Source organism: Vipera berus (genome assembly GCF_964194415.1).
Source record: "Vipera berus genome assembly, chromosome: 1".
Lineage (NCBI taxonomy): Eukaryota > Metazoa > Chordata > Lepidosauria > Squamata > Viperidae > Vipera > Vipera berus.
In genome coordinates, this window is record NC_138202.1 from 351101251 (window position 1) to 351113375 (window position 12125).

At 41.2% G+C, this 12125-nt stretch overlaps 1 protein-coding gene across 1 annotated transcript in view; it reads right to left on the bottom strand.

Moving 5' to 3' along the window:
* Positions 1 to 5785: 5785 nt before the first annotated feature.
* KSR1 (kinase suppressor of ras 1) overlaps positions 5786 to 12125 on the bottom strand; it is a 206949-nt gene continuing 200609 nt past the window's right edge. Inside the window, exon 20 of the mRNA XM_081346632.1 lies at positions 5786 to 6422. Coding sequence (XP_081202758.1) covers positions 6344 to 6422 — 79 coding nt within the window. The 3' untranslated portion in view covers positions 5786 to 6343. The remainder of the gene's footprint in view (positions 6423 to 12125) is intronic.

A 12125-nucleotide genomic window follows, 5' to 3' on the forward strand; every position in this document is an offset into this window, starting at 1 on the left:
CCATTTGTCTGAAATGGTATGTTTCCTGTCTGAGCAGAGGGTTGGACTGGATGACCTCCAAGGTCCCTTCCAACTCTGTTGTTCTATTCCAGGGGTGTCAAACTGCCAGCCCACAGGCCAGTTGCATCATGCGGAGGCCGCTCCCACCCCAGTTCCGGCAATGCAAAAAAAAAAAAAATAGTGATATGTCGCAACATGTCACGTGACATGGCGAGTTTGACACGTGTGTTCCATTCCATTCCATTCCATTCCATATTTCTATTTCTATTTTGGTTACTTCAGTTATTTCTATTTCTATTTTTATTTCTATTATTTCTTTTATAACATACTTGAAACGCTAGCAGTATCCCCCAGCATACCACTTTTTTTAAGCGTTTATTGTTGACTGGTGGCTATTGCCTACCTGTCGCACACGGCTGGGGGAGAGAGGGACTGGACTGTGCGAGTGGCAGGCTGGCACGTGTGCAGCTTGACTAGTTGAGCTGTATGTGCATGCGCGTGAATGCCAGTCTGCCACTCATGTGAGTCAACCTGCGTGCGTGCACAGGGCACCACTCATGCAGCCCAGTTTCCCTCCCCCCCCCCCCAGCTGAGCTGTCAAGCCGCAAATGTTGGGGACCATTGTGTTACAGGCAATCCTCATCTAAACAAACATTCAATTACCAACTGTTCAATCTTACAATGGCACTGAAAAAAGTGACTCATGAGTGGTCTTCACACTTACCACTCTCAACATCCCCATAGTCACGTGATCAAAATTTGGGTGCTTGGCAACCAGCATGTATTTACAACAGTTGCAGCATCCCGAGGTCACCCTTTATGATCTTCCCAGCCAGCCTCCCACAAGCAGAGTTAATGGGGGAAGCCAGGTTTGCTTATTGATTGCCTGTTTCACTTAACAACTGCAGGGATTTGCTTAACAAGCATGGCAGAATAGGTTGTAAAATTGGGTGTGGCTGACTTTTAACAATTGTCCCTTGATTGTCCCAAAGGTGCTTTTCAGAACTGAAGAAGCTTCTTGGATGAGAAGTGAAACGTCTTCAAGGAAACAACCAAGGAAGTACAGCTGCCTTTTGGAAAAGCACCTTTGGGGTAACCATGACCTGGATGATTGAGAGTCTCCATAGACCAGTGATGGTGAACCTTTTAAAGACCGAGCATCCAAACTGCAACCCAAAACCCACTTATTTATTGCAAAGTGCCAACACGGCAATTTAATTGGAATACTGAGGTTTTAGTTTAGAAAAAACAACTCATACATTAACGTCTTGTGTCTTAAAAGAAAAACACAATAACAAAGCTTTCAATGATAGAAACAACTTTTTACTGAAAGTTTGCATTTGGCATGCTTTTGAACAATGAATGTGATTTTTGCTGTTGTATGCATGCTGATAATTTGTCTAACCTTGGCTTATACTTTGTAAGTTTGAGAGCAACACATGCAGCACTCAGGTGATCTGTTAGTCTGTTTCTGGTGTCAGATTTGATATACCGGTAATTCAAAGCTGAAAACAGTGTGCTCGCTCCGGAGGCTTGTTTTGGCTAGGAAGGGGCTTGAGAAATGGCCTTTTCCTGTGAAAACTTAGCCAAAGAGCGAGGCGCACGTGCCCACAGAGAGGGCTCCAAGTGCCCCCTCTGGCACGCGTGCCAAAGGTTCACCACCACTACCATAGACAATTGCCTTGATTAACAATAGAAATTCTGGTCCCAGTTGTGCATGTAGATCAAGAACTACCTATATAACTTTGGGTTGGAGGCAGGCTGCTGTTGTAATGTCTTTGCAAACTATCCATGCTGCCTTCAAGCACCGGCTATCCTTTGCCTTATATTTGTCACAAGTCTCTAGGCCAGCGTTTCTCACCCTCAGCTGTGTAAAACTTGCCGATTTTTAAAAATTCTCTCTTCCTCCTTCATTAGTTCCCTATTCCTGGAAGGCTTCGTCTTCACAGCTTAGGAATGCATTAACTTTTATAAGTTCAGTGTCCATATACCAGGTAGATGCAGAGACTCTGAAGTTTTAAGGAGACAAATGGATGTCTTATGCGTAAGGCTTATAAACATAATAATAATAATAATAATAATAATAATAATAATAATAATAATAATAATAATAATAATAATAATAATAATATAATAAAGTTGGAAGGGACCTTGGAGGTCATCTAGTCCAACCCCCTGCTCAGGCAGGAAACCCTATACCATTTCAGGCAAATGGCTGTCCAGTCTCTTCTTAAAAACCTCCAGTGTTGGAGCATTCACCACCTCTGGAGGCAGGTTGTTCCACTGGTTAATTGTTCTAACTGTCAGGAAGTTTCTCCTTAGTTCTAGGTTGCTTCTCTCCTTGACTAGTTTCCATCCGTTGCTTCTTGTCCTGCTTTCAGGTGCTTTGGAGAATAGCTTGACTCCCTCTTCTTTGTGGTAGCCCCTGAGATATTGGAACACTGCTATCATGTCACCCCTCACCCTTCTCTTCATTAAACTACACATACCCAATTCCAGCAACCGTTCCCTATATGTTTTAGCCTCCAGCCCCCTAATCATCTTGGTTGCTCTTCTCTGTACCCTTTCTAGAGTCTCGACATCTTTTTTACATCGTGGTAAAAGGACTATCACTTTTGGCCTTGCCCACTTTGAAAGGGCCCCAGGAACCACAAAGAGGATCATGGCAAATTACTTGAGCATAAGGTACATTTTAGTCCTCCTGTTTCATTGTACGGCTGTTCAGTTCATTCAGAAATATTTGCCAAAGGATTATTTTTAAGGGTTTGGAAATGTAAGCACAAAGTCTCTCCTGGGCCATCTCTATCTTTAGACTTGTAGATATAGCAATAGCATTTAGACTTATATACTGCTTCATAATGCTTCACAGCTCTAAGCGGTTTACAGTGTCAGCACATTGGCCCCCAACGATCTGGGTCCTCAGTTTACCGACCTCAGAAGGATGGAAGGCTGAGTCACCCATGAGCCAGTCAGGATCGAACTCCTGACAGTGGGCAGAGTAAGCCTGCAATACTGCATTCTAATCACTGTGCCACCACGGCTCATATCCAGAGATCCCTACAGTGGTGTCTTGTGGTGATGTGTGTATCAAGATAACTTCCAAAAATGATGGGATTGTATCTTTTGTATCATGAGGTTGGCTGTGAGAACAGAAGTTGAGTTATTTTACCTGTGATATCGCAAAACACATGTCATTTGCCCTTTATGGGTTCCCATGGATTCCCCCCCCCAAGCTCTAAAAAGTTAACGCAGTATTTTTGCAGAAGATAAAAAAGATAGCAGCTCCTTTTCAGGAATTGCTGAAAACCATCTGATGTTTTCTATAGAATCCTCAACTCCCAACTATACTTATTCTAACCCAAGTTACATTTTAGTTACATTCCAAAGCCACAGAAACAGTCAGCATTATTGTTGTAAAAAATGTCATCACACGTGGTGTTTCATCCAGAGCAAAATTTTATTCACTTAAAGAAACTCTAAAATATCCAGAATTTCATTAGCATAGAACGTTCTTTTTCAGACTTTTTTCCTCTCAACAGTTGAAAAAAAAATACAGAACTCTTTGTTAATACTAACCATTTTTAAATTAAATTAATAGCCATTTCAGAAGACAAAACTTAGTTGATAGAAAATATTTATATATTTATATATAGGCATGTGTATTTACTGTACAAAGTTTACATTAAGAAAAAAAGTAAATTTTCTCCAATATTACAGACTTAAAAGTTTACGTACAGGGTTTAAATGGTGATTAGGGAGACTCTTGATGTGCAGATGTGCTTCCCTTTAAAAAGAATCAGAGAGACATGACCTCACAATGTCACAGTGCTAATTCTTTTTCTTACAATCAGCATAAAAAGAATAATTAACAAATGATAGCACAGTTTTGTTTCTTGATTTGTTTTGTGTGTGTTCCTGTGAAATATTACCTTAAGATGAGGGGAAAATGTGATTCCTTCTCTTTACTTGCTGGCAGATGCGTCTCTGGATATATAACAGTGTAAACAGAAGGGGTTTACAAGAGTGGAATCTGCATTGAATGTAGAGATGTGGGCTGCCATGTGAACCAGGACACAGAAATTCAGTTGAGCAAGGACATAACCTAAACTTTGTTAAGTGTTTATTATAATAATTACAATTAGTATGATTTCTCTTGCTGTATTCTGTAATTTTCATTCCTGGCATATTAAAAATAATAATTGTAATTTGCAGGTGACGTCTCTAAGGAACTGGCAGGCAGAGACAGTCAGACAGAAATGGCTTGTAACCTCAGGTCAGTATTCCTTTACCTTGGCACCTTTAAGATTTGTGGACCTCAGTTCCCAGAATTCCCATGGCTGGCTGGGGATTTCTGGGAGTTGAAGTCCACACATCTTAAAATTGGCAAGGTGTGGTGTTTAATGTCAAAAATGGACTGAGCCCATAATGTCACCTGTGAACCAGACACTTCTCAGTATATCCAGAACACTCCATGTTTCATTGATCGTACAGATAGAAACATGTTTATACCACTTATATTACTTCCATTCTATGTTTCTGAATGATAAATCCAAAGAATGTTTCAGAAACAAAGGGAAAATAAAATATTGCACCAACAACCTAAAAATTGGGTATAGACAGTAAGCTAAAGCCAATATACCCTGCTTAATATTTATTGTGTTCATAAAAAGGGCAGCTCTGAATAAACAGAGCTTCCACATTCCTCCACAAGGGGGCAGGAGAAACATGGGTTTAGATCATGGATAAGATTAGGATTGGCGCATGCTACTCCAAATGTGTTTAATCAGATTGTTATCCCTCTTGTCAGGAGGCCAGGATGATGGGATCTAAAGTCTAACAATACAGAATCTGGAGGGTACAGGTTTCTCTATTCGTGCCTTAAGGTGAAGTAGTTGTTACTTAGGAGAGGGTGGCAGCTGTGTAGAAGAGTGCAGGAACTATACACATGCACACACATGATTACCTCAACCCCCACCCCACTCTTGCCCTCCGATATTGGAGAAACTCTAATTCCAAACCCCATCACATACCGGTAAATGGTGGTTTACACAGTCTGAAATGAAACAAGACTGGGAGATCACAAAGGAAGGGATTGAGTGGTTAAAAAGATTCCGGAAATCGATAGTAAACCACTTTGAGTTTGTGGCAAAAAAAGTGACAGGAATGCCGTGGTCACCAGCATCCCACACAATTCTTCTTCTTTACACAGGATTAAAGTTCAGATGGCAATTTTCAGAGGTACAGCCACAACCCATATCAGGTCTCCAGGTAAGATGGCTTTATGGCATGTATTTTATTTCAGGCTCATTTTGAGTTTGGCAGCTTGAGAGATGCATATACTGTACAGGCTCAGAGGTCCTGTCTACCCAGTAGGATTATCACACTTTCAAACTGCACCCTGGCGGGGGAGGTTGGAAAAAAGGGCCCATAGTTTTCCAGGCCTTCCCCAAGCTGGAATGCTCTTTGGAGGGGAGAAACAGTGTCCTGCAGACAGCTTAGATCAGAGGTGGGGAACTATGGCCACTTTATGACTTGTGGACTTCAACTCCCAGAATTCCTGAGCCAGCCAAGAAGTCCACAAATCATAAAGGGGTCTTAGTTCTCTCTCTCTCTCTCTCTCTCTCTCTCTCTCTCTCTCTCTATATATATATATATATATATATATATATATATATATATATATATATATATATATATATATATATACATACACAAACACACACACTCTCTCTCTCTCTATATATATATATACACACACACACACACACTCTCTCTATATATATATACATACATACACACACACACACACACACACACACCTCTTAAACAGTACCATGCCTGCCCTCAAGGCCTATTTTGTCAGTCTTTCAGCTTGACAAAAGGTCCTCTCTCACCGCAAAATTCTTTTGCTTCTTTGCCAACAAAACCCAGGTTTGTTGTAATCCTACGGTTTAAATAGTGCCCGAATAATTTGAAATAAGAAAAGTGATACTGAAAATGCTTGGTGTTTGTTTGTTTGTTTGTTTGTTTGTTTGTGGGGTTTTTTTGTGGAAAAAAAGACATCTTTTTATCACGTTTATTATTAACCGTTAATCCACACAGAAAAAAAAGTAATCCAAATGTAAACATTTCAAGAAGGAAGCCTCTGACTTAAGCAAACATATCAAACGTCCATATTGCCAGGGCAGTGTGGGGGCGGGTAGTCCCACCATCTTCTCCTTCCGTGACTTTGGGGATTTTCCGTTTTAAGATCGCAGGCAGGTTTTTCCCAGGCGTGTGAATGGCACAGAGAAAAAAAACAAAACAAAACCACAGGAGCCAAGGACCATTAAAACACAGCAAGCTATATCTTTTGATTACTGGATTCCAGATCTCCCAGAGCAAATCGTTCAAAACGGATAACCATTTTGCTACTGTTAAGGCTGAAGGAGAGAAGGAGGAGAATGGAAATTAAAACAGTTACATGTTAATTTCTACAGTAAAATGAAATGCCAGTGAACAAACAGGTTCTAATTTCCAACGCAGAAAGCAAGACATGACAGCTCTCCTATAGTGCATGCACTTCGAACGTTTTGAACAACTTTGTCCCATAACATTTTCTCATTAAAAAATAATTTTCAGGATAAGAAAACCTCCATTCACATCCCTCTCTTACAAAAAGGGCCACTCTAGAGTATTTGTGAGTCTTGGGGCACTTTTCGGTCTGGACTACAGGTAGTCATTGACTTATGGCAGGGGTCTTCAAACTTGGTTCTTTTATGACTTGTGGACTTCAACTCCCAGAATTAGCGGCCCAGGTGTGTAGCATAATAGGCAAGGTATGAAACATTTAACAAGATGGTAATACAGGTAGTCCTTAACTTACAACAGTTCTTTGTGACCGTTCAATGTTACAACAACACTGAAAAAAGTGACTTAAGACTGTTTTTCACAGTTACGACTATTGTAGTATCCCATAGTCACATGATCAAAATTTGGATGCTTGGCAATTGACTTATGAAGGTCGCAATGTCTAGGGGTCATGTGATTATCTTCTGACAAGCAAAGTCAATGGGGAAGCCAGATTCAATTAACAACCATGTTACTCACAACTGCAGTGATTCCCTTAACAACTATAGCAGGAAAGGTCATTAACTGGGGCAAAATTCACTTAACAACTGTTTCACTTAGCAACGAAAATTGGGGGCTCAATTGTGGTCATTACGTCAAGGACTACCTGTGTAACAATGGTGTTGTGTCATCGAGACTTAATTAGCTTTTTCTTTTCTCTTCTGCCTTTAGTTTCCTTTGCTTGCTATTTCTTTTTCTGTGCTCGACACAACATTGTTTAGAGGTAGTCGTTGACTTCTGAGCAGTTGCTTAGCGATCATTCTAGGTTATGATGGACATAACTTAGATTCATACATCTGATGGCCATCCGCCACCCAGCAGTCGTGTGATTCTATTTTGGGTGTTCAGCAATTGGCCCACATCGACAACCATTTCCAGTGTGTCCGCAGTCACATGACCACAATTTACAACTTTTTTTTGCTGGTTTCCAGCAAAAAAAACACCCACTGCGGACAATGGTTTCACCTACTGTCTGCAGTATTTGCTTAATGACTGCAGAGTTCACTTTACATCCACCACATTCCCTTAATGACAACTGGAGGAAGTGTTATAAAATTGGGTTGGTCACGTGGGTTCCATGACTTACGTCTATCATGACATACGATGGAAATTCTGGGCTTCATTACATTTGTAAGTCAAGGGCTAACAGTACCGTGATCATTCCGCCGAGACCTGAAGACCTGGCTCTTCGAGCTTTCCGGCTCAGGCTGAGTTTTAATTGGGGTTTTAACTGGGGTTTTACATGTTGCAGGGACTTAGTTTAATCTTTTTTTAAATTGGTCTTAATTTTTGTATTAATGTTTTAAAAATTATACCCTGTAAACCGCCCTGAGTCCTTCGGGAAAGGGCGGTATATAAATTCAATAAAATAAATAAAATAAATAAAATAAAGGAAATTTGTGTGATGGATATTATCTATGGGCTACATTTACATATGAACACAGAAATGGATGTTGTATTTTGCTGGATGCTTTACTCACTATTATCTATGAAAAAATGTGCCCTGGCTATTTAGATGCCCAAGAACCCACTAGTTATCAGACTGGGGCCTTTCCTTTTGAGATCCTTTATGGAAGAAAAGCTGGAAGACTCTGAATTTCCCATGCTCTAAAACACATCATATCATCAATTCAAGGCCTTCTGCAGCTGATTAGCTAAATGGGTGTCATCAATCTCTCCACTGCTTTCTGCTATGAGAAAATTTCCAGGGAGGAAAAAAATGTCATGGGTGAAACTGGAACTGTTGAAATATTTAGGCTGCAATGGTATCCCTCTTACTTTAAAACAGACATAAATAGATTTGGATACATCAGAAGCTCAGAACCGAATTGCGGATTCCTCACTGCGTTCTGAACTTGCTTATAGACATTTCATGACCCAACTAGGTAACATCATCAGTGCTAATGAGTGTGGGGTTTGCTCCCTGTTCAGTCCTCAATAGACACATAGAAATAAACCACATTTAAACACCATTCAAAAGAGACAATAAAAACATTAAGTAAACCAAAAAAAAAAAAACAGTACGCATCCTCTCCAGCAACTAACACCCAGATAAGCAGGGATAAATACCAGACAAACAATCAAGCAAAAAACAATAGTCTAATCAAGGAACTACCAAGGAGAAACCATTTCCCCATCTGCACTGGTAGGTCAAACTATTGTATATAGCAATAGAAATTGCAATAGCACTTAGACTTATATACCACTTCACAGTGCTTTACAGCCCTCTCTAAGCAGTTTAGGGACACGGTGGCTCAGTGGGTTAGGACGCTGAGCTTGTCGATCAGAAGGTCGGCAGTTTGGCGGGTCGAATCCCGAGTGCCGCGTAACAGTGAGCGCCTGTTACTCGTCCCAGCTTCTGCCAACCTAGCAATTCGAAAGCACGTAAAAATGCAAGCAGAAAAATAGGGACCACTACGGTGGGAAGGTAACAGCGTTCCGTGCGCCTTTGGCGTCTAGTCATGCCGGCCACATGACCACGGAGACGTCCTCGGACAAGCGCTGGCTCTTCAGCTTTGAAACGGAGATGAGCACCAGCCCCTAGAGTCGGAAACGACTAGCACGTATGTGCGGGGGAACCTTTACCTTTACCTAAGCAGTTTCGAGAGTCAGCATATTGACCCCAACAATCTGGGTCCTCATTTTACCAATCTTGGAAGGATGGAAGGTTTCCTGCCTGAGCAGGGGGTTGGACTAGATGACCTCCAAGGTTCCTCCCAACTCATTATTATTATTATTATTATTATTATTATTATTATTATTATTATTATTATTATTATTATTATTATTATTATTAACCTTGATCCATTGAGAATCGAACTGCTGGCAGTCAACAGCCTGCAATACATTCTAACCACTACACCACCACGGCTTTATATAAAAAGGAGACAAACCCCACACTCCCTAGCACTGGTGATGTTACCTAGTCACGTCATAAAATGTCTGCAAACCAGCAACCAGGCTCAGAGAACAAACACCAAGGACAATACAGACATAAACAGGACTACACTGGAAATTAGTAAAACGACTGCATGTTCAAATTCCCCATTAAATTGTTGTTCCCATTTCAACTGGACAGCCATTTAAAAATGTTCTTGCTTTTAATACAAATAATAATGTACAAACTACAATCTTAAAAAAAAAAGTCCTCTTCCCCCCTTTCTCTTTCACGCATGCAGTAATGCTTCTTCCATTTATAGAAAGGCAGAATATACATTAAAGTGATAAACAGGAACAGTATACAATATTCTAAAAGACAATGGAAGTGAAACATGCAAAGATATATACCACTTTCGACACAACGGAAAATTAGCCAACTCAGCACTTGTTACAATCACTCATCAGTTCAGGTTTTGTTTTTTTTTAAGACTTGGTCTTAATTTATCCCCTGGCTGGGTGGGATAAAAATTTATACATTTCTAATTAGCCCCACTGGAGCTGTTATGGAAGAATCAACACAGGTTTTTAATGTCTCTCTTGGCTGGAAGTCAAATGCACACTAGAGTTCAACGTGTCTTTATTTCAAAACTCGCCTACCAAGGACAAGCACACAATGCTGTTAGGTTTTTGCCTTTTGTGCTTGCTTACATCTTGCAGACCAGGCTGGTGGTAGGAGTGCAGAGAGTGTGTGTGTGACAGAGAAAGCACTGGGGGTGGGGAGGTGAGTTGCTCCAAGGAGCAAGGCGGTTGCACTTTCAGGAGTGGGGAAATTTCATGTAGTCGAGTGTTAACAGAGAGGCAAGAGTTCTTAACAGACAGGTTACTTCAGTTGAGCAGCCCACACCAAGAAAAGAGGCAGGATGGGAGAAGGAACCGTTAGCAGCATCAGGGGCACTCAAGAGTTAAAAACGGAAAGCAGGTGCGTGCACACACAGCTTGTGTGCACAAGGTCGGAGCTGCTGGGTAGATTAGTCACAAGTGCTCATGCAAGAAGAAATTCAGCGATTGCGGGCCAGGAGCTACAACCTGTAAGAGAGAAGGTAGAAGGAAAACATACAAAAGAGAGGAGAGTTAGTTCACAGTCCAAAAGGTTAAAAGGTCAGAAACACGGGGGGGGGGGAGAGATTTGTGTGTTTAGCTATTCAGAGCTCATTTTCCTAACTGAACTGATTCCACAGAAATGTGGGTCTCAAATGGTCAGATTTTTTTTTTTGCTCTGGGCCAGAGGTCCCACGAGAAGAACCCCCAAGGTCAAAATTCTGTTTTGTACTTGACTGCACTGAAAAAAGCTGAACGTTAATGCCTTCTTTTTTTTTTTAACCCCTTTGCCCTACACCTCTCTTTCACCTTTTTTTCCTTCCCCTCCTTTCCTATTGTCTTTGTTTTCATTTTATCTCATGAAATTAATACATTTATTAAACTATTAATAAAATTCTTGGGGGGAAAAGACCTCCTTCTATGAAATCCTGAGAAAAAAGAGTACAGGTACTCCTTGATTTATGACCATAATTCAGTCCAGAATTACTGTCATAAAACATATCGGTCATTAAGTGGGTCACCATGTGACTGTGACTGATTTTGCAACCTTTTTTTTTTTGCTGTGGTGGTTAAGTGGGATCACTGTGGTTGTAAAGCGAAGTTCGCCATGCTGGGAACATCACTGCAAAAGGACAGCCACAGAGGGCAGACAGGAAGTCTGCCATGCTGGGAAGGTCACACTGCAAGAGGAGGGGACAGCCACAGAGAGCAGACAGGAAGTCCACCATGCTGGAAAGGTCACTGCAAGAGGAGGGGGACACACCATAGAGGGCAGACAGGAAGTCCACCATGCTGGGAGGGTTACTGACATAGAAAAAATAACAGACAGAAAGTTCTTCCCAGTCAAAGCAAAATATTACATAGTAAAATCACGTGGTTTGTTTGGGACTCCTCCTTTTTTGTACTCGTTGCCCCTCCCAGAAACAACCCCAAATACCGAGGTATCACTGTATAACAAGTGAACCCAGATGCTGCTTCTCTGATGTGAAATGATGGGAAGCTCAGAAGCAAGAATGTTTCAGTGATGCAGGGAGGACATTGTGTCTGTGTGTGTGTGTGTGTGTGTGTGTGTGGTGCATGTTTCTCACATTTTGTCAGATGCCACAATATTTGTTAGCAGCATGAGAAAAAGGGATTACAGATAGTTCTCAACTTACAGTCACAGTTCTGGGACCAGAATTTCTATTGTTAAGGAAGGCAGTTGTTAAGCGAGTGGCACCCGATTTTACAACTGTTTTTGCCCTGACAAAATTCTGCAGTTGTTAAATGAATCAGGCAGGCATGAAGCAAATCCAGCAATGGACTTTGCTCGTCAGAAGCTGGCTGGGAAGGTTGCAAATGGCGATCTCATGACCTTGGGGTGCTCCAAGCACTGTAAGTACATGCCGGCTGCCAAGTGCCTGAATTTTGATCACAGGAGCATGGGGATGCTGCAACGGTTGTTAATTGCGAGGAGAGATTGTCACTTTTTTTTTTCAGTGCCACTGTAACTTTGAACAATTAGTAAACAAATGATGGTAGATCGAGGACCACCTGTA